Genomic DNA, 16,685 nt, shown 5'->3' on the forward strand with positions numbered 1-16,685 from the left:
TCCCACAACATCTTCCCCCTTCTTAGTCACCTGATATAACAAATCCTGCCACATTGCCATGTGGGGTTAGGACAAAGAACTATCAGGGTCTACGGGTTTACCATCAACTACTTTTACATTCTCCCTGGCTTTTACCACAGTAGGGTCATTCAACTGCTCCATGGCAAAGACCTCTCTTCTGACCTCTAAATCAGGCAGACGATCACCTGGCCGAACAACACTTCCCACCTCAATGGGAGGCACATCAGTTGGCGGGCCACCGTCACGCTCCGAATTCTCTAGTTCGCCAATCATAGTAGAAAAAGGGAATAACTCTGACTCAGAAGAAACTCCCTCCTCCACTACATCAACAACCTTCTCAAATGGATCGGGGTTGTTCACCCCTGGAACAAAACGGCTTTCCCACAACTTCCAGAAGAGAGCAAAGTCTCTCCCCAATATTGCATCGTACATCAGACCATGTACCAAACCTACAGAAACTATAGCAGAACCACATGGTGTCTCGATGTTCACCTCGGCAGTAACATAATATCGAGTATCCCCATGTATGCAGGTCACACCAACAGTTTTCCCCTTACGCCGCAAGGGGTTCACCAGCTCAGCTTTTATAAGTGTCACCAAGCTACCAGGGTCTAACAGTGCCTCTACTTGGTTGCCATCTACAGTGAGTACACACATGTGCTTATCAGTCTCAGCCTGCCGGTCAGCCATACAGGCTATCTGTGCAAAGAAAGACCCCCTGCGGTAGACATGAGCAGTATCACATTGCATAGGTTCAGTTGTAAGTGCACAATTAGCGGCAATATGGCCGAAGCCACCACATCGGAAACACTGAGTCATATTAATGTCTAGTCGTTTACGGGGCAAGAACCTTCCCGGCCTGGCAGGCCTGTCTCCAGGTTCTACACTCTCAGTCTTAGGTACATTCCACCGCCCAGCACCCTTCTCCCCTGGAACAGTCTTACCAGTGTCTGTGGGAGTTCGCCGATGCGCCATCGGGGCTCGGTGGGGCATACTCATCAGCTCCTCAGCCGCCACGTACCTCTCCACCAGCTCGACCAACTGGTCCGTGGACTTAGGGTCTGCATGGCTCACCCACTTGCGCAGAGTCGCAGGTAATGATCGCAGGTACCGGTCCATCACGACCCTTTCCACGATCTGTGGTCCCGTCAGCGTCTCGGGCTGTAGCCATTTTGAGGACAGATGGACGAGGTCATGCATCTGTGAACGTGGAGGCTTGTCCATATGGAACTTCCAGCGGTGGACCCGTTGGGCACGAACAAAGGTGGTGACTCCCAAGCGAGTTAGGATCACCTGTTTTAGTTTTTTATAGTCCTTGGCATCAGCCAGGCATAAGTCAAAATAGGCCTTTTGTGGCTCCCCAGACAAAAAAGGTGCCACCAGACTTGCCCACTGCTCCTTGGGCCAACTCTCCCTTTCGGCCGTTCTTTCAAATGCGGTGAGATAGGCCTCCACATCATCGCCTGAAGTCATCTTCTGGAGAAGTGTCTCTGAGCAAACTCCCTGCCTGCTCTCCCAGGTGAGACAATCAGCCCTCAACACACTAGGCTTATATTGGCCACTCTCAGGTGGAAAACTAACAATCCTGTTACCAGGCTGCGAGAACCAAAACCTGGAGTGGTCGTGGGTGGAGCCCTCCCTCTCCTCTCACCCACAACCCCCAGGTCCCAAACTGGCTTTTCAAAAAGCCGAAACTCAAGCCTGCTACACTGCAGACTTTCTCCTGGGGGTTTAAAACACAAAAGACAGGAATCTGGGACAAATGTAACTGCCACAGACCACTTTTCCAGTGATCCTATCACAATATATATATATTCCAAAAGGAACAGGCACTCACTGAAAAAATATAATATATACTGCAACTCGTTGACAGCACGTATGCATCCGGACTCCAGATCCACAATAATAGAAGTAAGGAAAGTGCAGCACTCAGAGGATTTGATATGCAAAAAAGAGAATTTTACTCCTGTGGTCAAGGTTTCAATGAGTTAACATTATCGTCCTGATGAAAATGTTAACTCATTGAAACCTTGATTACAGGAGTAAATTTCTCTTTTTTACATATCAAATCCTCAGAGTGCCGCACTTTCCTTACATATATATATATAAAACTATCTATCAATTAATCTATCCATCTATCTATCTATCTATCTATCTCATATCTATCTATCTATCTATCTATCTATCTATCTATTTCATCTTTATCTATCTCTCAATCTTTCTATATCATATATAATTTATACATACCTATCAATGTATCTATCAATCTATCCATCTAATTTCTATATATCTATTTATTTATCTATCTATCCCATATCAATTTATCTATATATCTATCTATCTCATTTATATCTGTGTATATATGTATGTATATATATATATATATATATATATATATATATATATCATATTTATCAATCTATCTATCTCATATATCTCTATCTATAGCATATATACCTATCTATGTACCTATCAATCTATCCATCTAACTCATTTCTATCTATTTATCTATCTATCTCATATCTATCTATCTATCTTTCTCATATCTATCTATCTAGGGGTGAGCGGGTTCGGATTTCTGAAATCCGAACCCCCCCGAGCCCCCCCGATCCGAGGCAGATCCGAGTCAGGCTCGACTTTTCCCACCTGACTCGGATCTGAAATCGAGGCAAAACGTCATCATCCCGCCATCCGGGTCTCGCGGGTTTTGGATCCTATATAAGGTACCTGCGTCGGCGCCATTTTCTCACTTGGCTGTGGACAGTGAAGAGGGAGGGTGGGAGTTAGAGCTGGCTGGGCTGTGTAGTGTAGTGCAGAGTAGTGTTGTGCTGTGCTGTGCTGTGCTGCGCTGTGCTGCTGTTGTCCATAGGGGCTGTGTCCACTACTTCAAAGTCCATAGGGGCTGGCTGGACTGTGTTGTGCAGTCAGTTCTCCATAGGGGCTGTGTCCACTCCAAAGTCCTGTGCAGTGTCCCAGTCCTAAAGGGGTGCTGTAGTGTTGTCCAGGGGGTGCGCTGTCCATCAGGGGTGCTCCCCCCAAGTGCTAAAAAAATAATATTTTTTCTGTGTTTGTGAATTGTGTGCGCAGTAGCCGCACGTGCATCAACAAAGTAGTGCCAAACGTGCGCCTGTGTCTTAAGTAAAGGGCCGGCTGGCTTGACCGTTAAAGGGTGCTGTAACCCCCAAAGTACACTCCAGTCCAAACCAAAAAAAAATATTTTCTGTGTTTGTGAATTGTGTGCGCAGTAGCCGCACGTGCATCAACAAAGTAGTGCCAAGCATGCGCCTGTGTCATAAGTAAAGGGCCGGCTGGCTTGACCGTTAAAGGGTGCTGTAACCCCCAAAGTACACTCCAGTCCAAACCAAAAAAATTATTTTCTGTGTTTGTGAATTGTGTGCGCAGTAGCCGCACGTGCATCAACAAAGTAGTGCCAAGCGTGCGCCTGTGTCATAAGTAAAGGGCTGGCTGGCTTGACCATTAAAGGGTGCTGTAACCCCCAAAGTACACTCCAATCCAAACCAAAAAAAAATTATTTTCTGTGTTTGTGAATTGTGTGCGCAGTAGCCGCACGTGCATCAACAAAGTAGTGCCAAGCGTGCACCTGTGTCATAAGTAAAGGGCCGGCTGGCTTGACCGTTAAAGGGTGCTGTAACCCCCAAAGTACACTCCAGTCCAAACCAAAAAAATATATATTTTCTGTGTTTGTGAATTGTGTGTGCAGTAGCCGCACGTGCATCAACAAAGTAGTGCCAAGCGTGCGCCTGTGTCATAAGTAAAGGGCCGGCTGGCTTGACCGTTAAAGGGTGCTGTAACCCCCAAAGTACACTCCAAACCAAATAACAAAATATTTTTTCTGTGTTTGTTTATTGTGTGCACAGTAGCCGCACGTGCATCAACAAAGTAGTGCCAAGCGTGCGCCTGTGTCATAAGTAAAGGGCTGGCTGGCTTGACCATTAAATGGTGCTGTAACCCCCAAAGTACACTCCAATCCAAACCAAAAAAAAATTATTTTCTGTGTTTGTGAATTGTGTGCGCAGTAGCCGCACGTGCATCAACAAAGTAGTGCCAAGCATGCACCTGTGTCATAAGTAAAGGGCCGGCTGGCTTGACCGTTAAAGGGTGCTGTAACCCCCAAAGTACACTCCAGTCCAAACCAAAAAAATATATATTTTCTGTGTTTGTGAATTGTGTGTGCAGTAGCCGCACGTGCTTCAACAAAGTAGTGCCAAGCGTGGGCCTGTGTCATAAGTAAAGGGCCGGCTGGCTTGACCGTTAAAGGGTGCTGAAACCCCCAAAGTACACTCCAGTCCAAACCAAAAAAAAAATTATTGTCTGTGTTTGTGAATTGTGTGCGCAGTAGCCGCACATGCCTCAACAAAGGAGCAGCGCCAAGCGTGCGCCTGTGTCCCATAAGTAAAGAGCCGGCTGGCTCATTCCTTAAAGGGTGGTGTAACCCACAAAGTGCACTACTCTCCAGCAAAAATAAAAAAATATTTTCTGTGTTTAGCCGCACATATATATCAAATCGATATAACATAAATGGAGGACCAAACTTTCTCCGATAAAAATAAAATAGAGAAAGATCAAGAACCACTTCCTCCTAGTGCTGAAGCTGCTGCCACTAGTCATGACATAGACGATAACATGCCATCAACGTCGTCTGCCAAGGCCGATGCCCAATGTCATAGTAGAGGGCACATACAATCCCAAATGACAAAGTTCAGGAAAATGACCTTGAAAAAAACATTTAAATCATCTGAAGAGAAACGTAAACTTGCCAATATGCCATTTACGACACGGAGTGGCAAGGAACGGCTAAGGTCGATCCCTTGTATGTTCATGACTAGTGGTTCAGCTTCACATGACGATGGAAGCCCTCCTCCCACTAAAAAAATCAAAAGAGTTAAGCTGGCAAAAGCACAGCGAAGAACTGTGCTTTCAAAGAAGATATCACAAATCCCCAAGGAGAGTCCAAGTGTGGTGGTGGTTGCGATGCCTGACCTTCCCTGAACTGGACGGGAAGAGGTGGCTCTTTCCACCATTTGCACGCCCCCTGCAGGTGCTGAAAGGAGCACCCACAGTCCACTTGCTGATATGCAAATTGAAGATGTCACTGTTGAAGTACAACAGGATGAGGATACTGGTGTAGCTGGCGCTGAGGAGGAAGTTGGCGAGGAGGATTCTGATGGTGATGTGGTTTGTTTAAATCAGGCTCCGGGGCAGACAGTTGTTGTCCGTGGGATGAAAAAGCCCATCACGGTCATACCTGGGCAGAAGACCAAACATTCCACCTCTTTGGTCTGGCAATATTTCTATCCAAATCCGGACAACAACTGTCTTGCCATATGTACCATATGTAAAGGTGAAATAAGTAGGGGTAGGGACGTTAACCACCTAGGAACATCCTCCCTTATACGGCAACTGCAGCACGTTCATAAAAAGTTACTGTCAAGTTCAGAAACTTTGGCTAAGACCGTAAGCAGTCCAGGGAGAACTAAATCCCGTTGTCCTGTTGTATCCAAGCGCCTGCAAACCACACCGTCAACTCCCTCCTCGTCAATTTCCTCCTTAGTCAGGATCGGAAGTAGTCCTGCAGGCCATGTCACTGGCATGACTGACTCTCCTATCCGGGATTCCTCCGGAGGATCCTGCATTGCTACGCCTCCTGCTGCAGCTGCTGCTGTTGCTGCTGCTGGGAGTCATTCATCATCCCAGAGAGGAAGTAGGAACACCACTACTTTTACTAAACAATTGACCCCCCAACAGTCCTTAGCGAGGAGGATGAAGTACGACAGCAGTCATCCTGAAGCAGAACGTATAACTGAGGCCTTGACTGCTATGTTGGTGTTAGATGTGCGTCCGGTATCCGCCATTAGTGCAGTGGGATTTAGACAATTGATGGAGGTAGTGTGTCCCCGGTTCCAAATCCCGTCTAGATTCCACTTCACTAGGCAGGCGATACCGAGACTGTACAGAAACATCAGAAAAAGTGTCCTCAGTGTCCTGAAAAATGCCGTTGTACCCAATGTCCACTTAACCACGGACATGTGGACAAGTGGAACAGGGCAGACTAAGGACTATATGACTGTGACAGCCCACTGGGTAGATGTATCACCTTACGCAGCAAAAGCAGCAGCGTCACCAGTAGCAGCATCTCTGAAACGCCAGCTCGTTCCAAGGCAGGCTACGCTGTGCATCACCGGTTTCAGTAAGAGGCGCACCGCTGGCAACCTCTTAGAGAAACTGAGGGAAATCATCGCCCAGTGGCTTACCCCACTTAGACTCTCCTGGGGATTTGTGATATCTGACAACGCCACCAATATTGTGCGGGCATTACATCTGGGCAAATTCCAGCACGTCCCATGTTTTGCTCACACAATAAACTTGGTGGTGCAGAATTTTCTGAAAAGCAACAGGGGCATGCAGGATACGCTTTGGGTGGCCTGAAAAATTTCTGCCACTTTCGTCATTAAGCGACTGCGTGCCGAAGACTGGAGCGCCAGCAAACACTCTTGAACCTGCCCCGCCATCACCTGAAGCAAGAGGTTGTGACATGGTGGAACTCATCCCTCTATATGCTTCAGAGGATGGAGGAGCAGCAAAAGGCCATACAAGCCTATACATCCACCTATGACATAGGCAAAGGAGGGGGTATGCACCTGACTCAAGCACAGTGGAGAATGATTTCCGTGTTGTGCAAGGTTCTCCAGCCCTTCGAACTTGCCACACGTGAAGTCAGTTCAGACACTGCCAGCTTGAGTCAGGTCATTCCCCTCATCAGGCTTTTGCAGAAGCAGCTGGAGAAAGTGAAGGAGGAGCTAAGACGGAGCGATTCCGCTCAGCATGTGGGACTTGTGGATGAAGCCCTTCATTCGCTTTGCCAGGATTCCAGGGTGGTCAATCTGTTGAAATCAGACCACTACATTTTGGCCACCGTGCTCGATCCGAGGTTTAAAGCCTATGTGGTGTCTCTCTTTCCGGCCGACACAAGCCTGCAAAGGTGCAAAGACCTGCTGGTGAACACACTGTCAGCTGAAGCAGAACGTGACACGTCAACAGCTCCTTCTTCATTTTCTCCCGCAACTGGGGCTGCCTGGAAAAAACTTAGGTATGCTAAGCAACCCGCTGGCGGTGATGCAGGGCAGGCAGGACCAAGTTTGGACATCTGGTCCGGACTGAAGGACCTGGCAACAATTTCTGACATGTCTACTGTCACTACATATGATACTGTCACCATTGACAGAATGGTGGAGGATTACATCGGTGACAGCATCCAAGTAGGCATGTCAGACAGTCCATACCTGTACTGGCAGGAAAAAGAGGCAATTTGGAGGCCCCTGTACAAACTGGCTCTATTTTACCTGAGTTGCCCCCCCTCCAGTGTGTACTCCGAAAGAGTGTTTAGTGCAGCCGGGAACCTTGTCAGCGAAAGGCATAGGAGGTTGCTTCCACAGAATGTGGAGAAGATGATGTTCATCAAAATGAATTATCAACTCTTCCAGGGAGACCAGCCTCCAGAACGTACAGAGGGACCTGTGGTGGTGGATTCCAGTGGGGACGAGTTAATACTCTGTGAGGATGAGGATGTACACAACACTGAAGAGGGTGAGGAATCGGTGGATGAGGAGGATGAGGATGACATCTTGCCTCCGTAGAGCCAGTTTGTGCAGGGACAGATTAATTGCCAGCTTGTTTTGTGGGGGCCCAAACGAACCAATCATTTCAGCTTTGTTAAAGTGTGCATGTCCTGTTTATACAACATAAGGGTGGGTGGGAGGGCCCAAGGACAATTCCATCTTGCACCTCTTTTTTTTCTTTGCATTATGTACAGTTTGGGGCCTAGTTTTTCAAACTGCCATCCTGTCTGCCACTGCAGTGTCACTCCTAGATGGGTCACGTGTTTGTGCCGCCCACTCATGTCGCTTAGCATAGTCATCCAGCTACCTCGGTGCAGCCTTTTGGACATAAAAACACTATTGTGAGGTGTGAGGTGTTCAGAATAGACTGGAAATTAGTGGAAATTAAGGTTATTGAGGTTAATAATAGCATAGGAGCAGAAAAACCAACACATTCTGTGATTTTAGCTGTTTTTATGCTTTTTTTCAAAAAAATACAGATCCAAAACACAAAACCCAGAACCCAAAACATGGAAGGGTGGTTTTGGCAAAACCAATCAAGATCCAAAACACAGAGAAAGATCCAGATCCAAAACCAAAATACGAAAAGTGGCCGGTGCACACCCCTATATCTATCTATCTATCTATCTATCTATCTATCTATCTATCTATCTATCTATCTATCTATCTTTCTCATATCTATCTAACTATCTATCTATCTCTATCTATCTTTCTCATATCTATCTAACTATCTAATATCTATCTCCTATTTATCTGGCTCTCTATCTCTCTCTCTCTCTCTCTCTCTCTATCTATCTTTCTATCTACTGTAACTCATATCTAATATCTATATATCTCATGTCTATCTATATATCTATCTATCTATCTCAGATCTATCTATCTCATATCTATCTATCTACATTCCTGTAGATACATACTGTAAATAAAGTGACCATTTAGCATAATAATGTAAAGAAGACATATAAGCTTACAATCTATAGGAAAATGAGGCAGGCAGGAGAGTGGAGGATAGACTAGATAGGGGAGAAGCGGGTAATAAGAAAGCCAGAGATGAGCAGATTACAGTCATTTTAATGATGAGGGTAAGAAGGAGAGTGAGTATGGATCTGATTCTATACATATTACAGAGATGGAAATGGCAGTAGTGTCAATGGCACTCACTGAGGGACAAAATGTACATGCAGAAGAGAATCACGCTGAGAAAAGAACCTTGGGGGACACCAATGTAATGGGAAGCAGAGGGGAGGTGGAGGTGGGTGTAGATATTGAAAAAAAGTGGTTGGACAAGTAGGAGGTGGACCATGAGAGAGATGAGTTGCAAAACCCTAAGGAGTGAAAGGTTTGGAGGAGGAGGAGGGAGCAGTGAACAATGTCAAACTAATACACTGTTTTATAACATAGCATGCTATGAGTACTGTATGATTAATATTTAGCTTAAGCTTAAACAAGACAGCTGCATGACTCAGGTTTACTATAGGTCAAGAAAACATGTTTAAGTACACTTTTCTGGAATTACTGAATGATCTTTCCATACATCATGTATACGTAGTGTCGTTTATTAATACACTGCTTGAATTATTTATTTATTTACTTATTTATTTATTAACAATTATTTATATAGTACACATATTCCACAGCACTTTACAAAGAGTGTAACTACATGAGGTGACCTGATTTGTTATATTTGGCTATTCACATCAGTACCTGCCCCAGTGGTGCGTACAATCTATATTCCCTATCACACGCTCACACAAATACCCACTAGGGTTATTTTATTGGGAGCCAATTAACCTATCAGTATATTTTTGGGGCGTGTGGGAGGAAACAGGAGTACCCAGATGAAACCAATGCAATCACAGGGAGAATATACAAACAATGCACAGTTAGGATTGTAGTGGGAATCGAACCCACAACCTCAGAGCTTTGAGTCAGTAATGATAACCATTACACCATCTGTGCTGCCCACAGCAATAAATAAAAGGATATGTAACTACATGAGGTGACCTGATTTGTTATATTCTTGCTTATATATTCTACAAAAATATCAAAGCCCATTATTACATAAATAGTGCTCAAGGAGGAATGATATGTAGTGTAAGTGCTGAGATACTTTACACCATGTACAAAGACAAACTGTAACTTGTCCTTTACATGTTGTTCCCCATTACTGTATCATTGCATTTTTTCAACAGGTCAGCCATTATTCCACAAGCTCCATTCTGAGTGATAAGATAAGATTTCCCTCATTCTTCAGGACTGTCCCTAGTGATGCTTTCCAGTCCGTAGGACTTGCAGAGCTTGTATTGCACTTCCGTTGGACCTGGGTTGGTCTACTGGCTGTGGATAATGACTATGGGCAAGAGGGAATTCAGATAGTCAGACAAGTGATCCTCAAGGCTGGAGTATGTGTAGCATTCAAGGAGAATATTTTAACCAGCAAGCAAAATCGCAATGCTCCGTACATAGTTAAAGTCATTAAGGAGTCATCAGCTAGAATTGTAGTCGTCTTCTCCACAGGATTCGATTTGCTCCCCATCTTGGATGAAATGATGAAACAAAACATTACAGGCATCTCATTTGTGGCGAGTGAAGGGTGGTCTACAACTATTCCACAATATATGGAACGCTTCTCTCATCTGTTGCTTGGCACAGTCGGTTTTACTTTTTACAGTGGGCTTATTCCTGGCTTTAAAGAATTTCTTAATAAGATCCAACCTAACATGACTCTAGGAGGAAATTTGGTGAAGTTATTTTGGGAGGAAGCTTTTAAATGCAAATTTCCAAATGAGAAAAGCTTGGCAATCCAAAGCAAATTGTGTACAGGAGAAGAGAGTCTTGACAGTATCCAGAACAGTTACAATGATGTCTCCAATTTAAGGGCTCCCTATAATATCTACACTGCTGTTTATGTGGTGGCCAACGTCTTGAAAGATCTTAGAGACTACGATAAAGGACAATGTCAATTTTCTCATGACGGCTGTCCACATACATGGAATTTCACTCCATGGATGGTAAGTGGAAAACAAAGCAAATTTGGTTTATTGAATAAATCTTCTTAAAATGTTGTGGGAATAATGTTACTTTGACCCAAATATATTACAGTTTAACCTACGTACAGTAATTTCATGGTGAAGTATGGGTTATTGTAGAAGATTGCACAATGTGATAACTTTTTGTATGTTGCCACAGTACATTAGAAAATTGTATAACATAATGCTAACTTGCTTATTATTAAAACTATGATGTCTTAGGAAGATAATAGCAGATGCATCCTGTGTCATTTTCTGTTTAGTTGCCATGCCAACTTCTACCTTAAGCCCTAAATTGCTACATAGTCTTAAGGGGCCTATTCATTAGCATATCTTTCTCTAACGATGAAAGACAAAAGATTATCCCTTGAAAATTCCTGGGGCTGCAGTGACAGACATCTGTCATGTACATGACAGATTTTTGCAAACGACGAACGACGAACGATATTGTATGACATCATTCAGGGAGTGGATTTTTTTATGTTTCTATTAATTTTCATTAAAAATGTCATTCATCGTTCGTCATTTAACGCTTATAAACTAACAGATTTTTCTAATATCTGTCAGCGATACGCGATAATTGACCACCATGTTGGAGAGACGAAAGACACAATTTGTCAGCTGCGGGAGTGCGTATCTGTCATCGTTCAGGGCCTATCCATTAGCAGATAAATTGAATGACTGAACGATATATCGTTCAGTCATTCAATTTATCTGCTAATGGATAGGCCCCCTTAGGCTTAATATACCTGCTACAGTTGCAATCCTTTGACCTCTTACTGTAGCTCACAACTGAAACACAGCATGGTGAGTCTCTGCTGTAGTGACATATGGCTACATCGGTCATCTAGGAATTGCCAATTTTTGTCCTGGTCTTGGCATAGGCATCATGGTAGTCGGACACTGCTGGAGGCCTCATTGTCCCCACTAGACAATTCATAAATTCTATATACATACTAACAGATGTGCCAATAATTGCCTGGGTCATATGTATTTTATTCCCTTTTTTTAGTATGATGTGGACCCCCATGACCAAAGAAGTCACTAAGATTACACAAATGTCCATCATTCACTGATAAACAAACTAACACATGTGCACACATTATATATAATTATATATATTTTAAACTTCTCCATTTCACTTTTGTGTATAAATCAGACATATATCATAGGTAATTAAGACCCCTGGCCTCTCTAATCCACATGCCAAGCTGTTCTCCAGCCCACTCACAGACAGCCTGTTAGGCTAGGAAATGAGTATAGCAGCAGTTAGCCCCAACTACCTAGGCTTCTTGACCCACCTTTTCCCCAACTACCTATGCATTCTATCCTCTCATCTCACTGCACAGGGGAAGTGTAATCATGTGGTGGTAGATGAAACACATCCAGTCTGATCAGAGGACAGATGGGAGGGGGTGGAGTGTTAATATGTCAGGAAAACACCCATTTGTAATCAAAGGTCTGGGGTAGGTATGGACATTGATGTCATAGCCATCAAAGGGTAAATGATTTTAAGCCATCAAGGGCAAACCATTGATGATTTATCCATTGATGGTTGCTGGTTGCACAAGTGCAATCCATGGCCACCAGCTGCCATTAGACTCCCAAAGCTGATGTTCACCATTGGCGGACAGACATCAATGTAAAACTATTTCCCATCAGAGTCAGACTATCAATGGTTACCAACCATTTATGACTGATGGTCATCCCTAGTTTGGGACAGGTGGGGTGATTATACCTGAGGTTGTGTGGGAGTGTAGCAGGAGAGGATGAGGGTACTTGAGTGTGTTGGGTAGTAGGGGATGTGTACCTAAATGTGAGTGTGGGAGGAGAGGTTGTGTGAGTGAGTGAGTGAGTGAGTGAGTGTAAGTGAGGAAGGGATGTGTATCTGGACGTGATTGGTAGAGGAAGGTGTTTATACCATAGTCTGTATTCGGTATGCTGTCTGTTTTTTTCTTAAAATGTTTAATTGTTCCGATCACAGGTGCATTAGTTGCAGCCAGAAAATAAAAGTGAGTTGAGCTTGACTGTACTGCTGCCCATCTTGTGTTAAAAGAATTGTAAAGTCAAAGGTATTTGTTCATCAGGTGGCTTGCCACCTATCAACAGCTGATGGGTTACTGTTATGGGCAGCACAGATGGTGTAATGGTAGCATTACTGCCTCACAGCACTGAGGTCGTGGGTTCAATTCCCACCACGGCCCTAACTGTGTGGAGTTTGTATATTCTCCCTGTGCTTGCGTGGGTTTCCTCCAGGTGCTCCGGTTTCCTCCCACACTCCAAAAATATACTGGTAGGTTAATTGGCTCCCAACAAAAATTAACCCTAGTGTGTATGTGTGTGAGCATGTGGTAGGGAACATAGATTGTAAGCTCCACTGGGGCAGGGACTGATGTGAATGGCCAAATATTCTCTGTAAAGCGCTGCGGAATATGTGTGCGCTATATAAATAACTGGTAATAAATAAATAATAATAAATAAAGTGGTCAAGCCTCCCTACAAATCTCGAAAGGTAAAGTGAAAAATTATTCCAACTCCTAGCTCATTTTTTCTAAAGTGCTGCAGAGATGGAGGATTCTGTTTCTGTCTCTGTCACACACAACCTCCATTTGTCTCCATGGGGTACATTTAAAAAGATTTGAGTTTGGCCCAAGTTTGTATTTTTTTAAACTCTCTTTGCATCGCCGAAACTCGGGTGATTTTACAGTTTCTAAAATCGCAAATTTACTAAGTAGTGAGTTTAGCTGAAAGTGAGTCGGCCGATGGTGAAGCACATCGAGATATCTCCCCCGCATTGCAAGTTTAGAAGAGATTACTCACCCAAGATTGCAGTGTCTTCTCCAGGGGCGTTTCCAGAGAGGAGGTGGTCCATGTGCAGTCTCCGTCACAGGCTCTCTAATGTCAGTCCAGCCAGCACAGCACTTATAGACTCTGGGCACTTATAGGCTCTGTGCCCAGAGTCTAGAGCGCATACGCACATCACTGGGAAAGTGGCCACGGCAGCCATTTTCCCTGTACTGCACATGGCTGCAGCAGCCATTTTCCAGCTGTTATTTGCAGTTGCAGAGACGGGAGCCTATGTGGGACTCCGGAGTGGTAAGTATAATATGGGTGCAGGGTGTGCAGTATGGGCCCCCACTAGACCCAGGGGTATGCGCACCAGACACCTTGCACCCATTATAAATATGCCCCTGGTCTTCTCTCTGTCTAACTCTCCTGAAAAAGCAGCCTGCACATATCATACGACTACCCCATGTGCCCTCTCTATGTACATATCAGTGAGATATGTGAAGCCCGCTTGTGTGTTCTACTTGTAAAAAAAGGGTTAAGTGGAAAACAAATTACATAGTGCCCCCCCCCAAAAAAAAAGACATAACCAGCCACGTACTGCTCAGCCAGTCCTGGTTCCTAATATTATGGGGAAAAAACATGTAGGGTTCAATGGTAATTTAGGTACCAGCACCACTCCTGGTTTTAAATATATAATGGAAAAAAATGCGTAGGGGTCCCCCTATATTTAAAACCAGCACCAAACCCAAACTGACTGGAATGTAATGCCACAGCCAGGAAACTCTATCACCGGGTCTCCAGGGCCAAATTATTCACACCCCAAGCCCTGGGGCCCATGTGTAACCAGCCAATGAGCAACCACTATATTTAAAGTGGCCTCTGATGGCTTGCAAGCCATGGGATTTCCCAAAGTGGCCCGGCACCTGTCATTTGCGATGTTTTGGTATGTGTGACAACACAAACCAATTCTTGTCTGCATGGCTCAGAGTCACTCATTTTTTTCTTTTTGCCAAATCTGGGGATGCTACGGAGACCAACATGAGGATGAAAGTGAGTATAGGATTTTTATTCCAGCTACTCCTATTGGATACTATGGGACAAGTGGATGTGAACATCTGGTAGCAGGCAGCTATGTGTGGGCGGGGTAAGTAGGTGTGTAATAAAGTTGTACTTTAGATGGTGTGTGTGTACTGTGTTTTTTTAACTATTTAATTTACAGTGGGGGTATGGGTGCCGGCCGCCTGCTGGCACTTGTAGTTCCACTAGTACCAAAGGAAAGGCATATGGGCACCTGTAGTTCCACGGAAAATTAAAATTGTTTTAAACTGTATACCACATTATTACCCCTGTACCCACCACTCCAGGAGTGAGAGAAAGATCCCCAGGCTTCAGCCTAAGCCTGGGGTTTTGGGAGAGGGTGGACCCCTTCATGAGGGGGTTCCCACCTTCCCTCAGATCCCTGACTTGGGCTGACCAGCTTGGGGTGTGAATGCTTTGGCCCTGGAGACCCGGTGATAGGGTCTCCTGGCTGTGGCATTAGACCCCGGTCGGTTTGGGTCTGGTGCTGGTTTTAAATATAGGGGGACCCCTAAGCATTTTTTCCCCTATATTTAAAACCAGGACTGGCTCTGCAGCCAGGTGCTGGTTCCTAAATTACGTTAAAACTCTTCACATTTTTTCCCCTGTAATTTTAGGAATCAAGACTGGCTCAGCAGTCCGGGTCTGGTTATGTCTTTTGCTGGGGGACCCTACATCATTTTAAATTAGGTATACATGCAGAAACATACACAAATCACACTGATCTGTGTATGTACCTGCCAAACTTGCAGCTCAGGAGGTGGTCTTTTGAAACTTCAATTTATCAGCGAGTTTGCTACAATCTCACCCCAGATTGTAATCTCGATTCTTCGTAAATTTCCCGAGTTGCATCTTTTACATGAAAAGTATTTCCGAGTTTGGCAAATGGTGAGTTGATTCGATTTTGCAATCCCACCCGAGTTTTACCAGTGAAAAGAGAAAACTCTCTTCCAAACTCATTCGAGTTTGTCTTTAGTAAATTTGCGAGATGAAAAACTTCAAACACAGACGTTGTGTTCTCTTCTAGAGAGCAGAAAAAAGAAAGTAATTCCTTGGGGGGGCACTCTTATCAAAATGTCATATTGCAGTTAAAACATAACTTTTATTAATTTAAAATTTTGAATGCAGCATTAATCCTAAAGATAATAAGTCATCTATTAATGATTCTCCAAATTGTAACTGGTTCATGTGTTTGAGATAGGTTAGTTACTAGTATATGTAATAATACCAGGAGGAAAATCATATATAAAATGGTAATCAAAAATACTCTATAGTGTATCAAAACATAAGGGTGAGAATAATTATTCAATTAAATGCTATTTGATACACAACGAGGTAATTCCAAGTAATAATATATCTCTAGGTCTTGTAAACTGAATATCAGATCTTAAAAGGTTGGTGTTTTTTATGACATTAGAACAAGCGATGCAGAATAGCACTTAGGTTTGTTTTTCATTTTTTTAAGTGGTCATATCAAATCTGGGGTACTTGAAAATGTTTACTAGCATATTTTTAAGTCCATAAACTTTTTAAAAAAAAATTCTGCAAAAATGCACCTGCCGCTAATAGCCTCTTGTAGAAAACACCTGCCGCATACTTGTAGAACACCCCCGAACCTATTTCGCTATATTTAAACACTGTTCCCCATTTTTGTTTTTATTACCTCCAAATTTAAAGTAAATTTTTTGGGGTGTCCCAATTTTTTTTCTTTAAGATTTTATGACACAGTTTAATTTTTAATGACATTCCCAGGGGTGCAGGCTATTTTTTTAAGCCTGCACTCTTAAACCCCAATTCTGCACTTTTTTTCGCCATGTAAAACATGGTGAAAAGTTATCCCCCTTTTCGAACCTGCGAAAAGTCGTTGAAATTGAATACGGGGATAATTGAAATAGGCAAAAATGACTTCATCGGCGATAAATTATGGCCGTTTCCGACATTTCGCAGCCTAATTGAATACCCCCTCAATGTGTTATATTCATAAAATAATAATAACCACTTAAATAAGCAGAAATGGCAAGATAGTAATACTCTCAAGGAACAACAGTTCAAGCAGTGTACTGTATGTACAAAGAAATCACAAAATAATTCCCAGCTTATTATGTGAGTCTAAAAAGATAGAGATGCCTTG

General features: G+C 43.7%; 1 protein-coding gene across 1 annotated transcript in view; it reads left to right on the top strand.

Annotated features, from left to right (window-relative positions):
• LOC148505895 (extracellular calcium-sensing receptor-like) overlaps positions 1–16,685 on the top strand; it is a 71,535-nt gene that overhangs the window by 34,036 nt on the left and 20,814 nt on the right. Inside the window, exon 4 of the mRNA XM_088447616.1 lies at positions 9,851–10,669. Coding sequence (XP_088303742.1) covers positions 9,851–10,669 — 819 coding nt within the window. The remainder of the gene's footprint in view (positions 1–9,850; positions 10,670–16,685) is intronic.

Source organism: Taudactylus pleione, unplaced genomic scaffold, assembly GCF_031769625.1.
Source record: "Taudactylus pleione unplaced genomic scaffold, aTauple2 ptg000435l, whole genome shotgun sequence".
Lineage (NCBI taxonomy): Eukaryota > Metazoa > Chordata > Amphibia > Anura > Myobatrachidae > Taudactylus > Taudactylus pleione.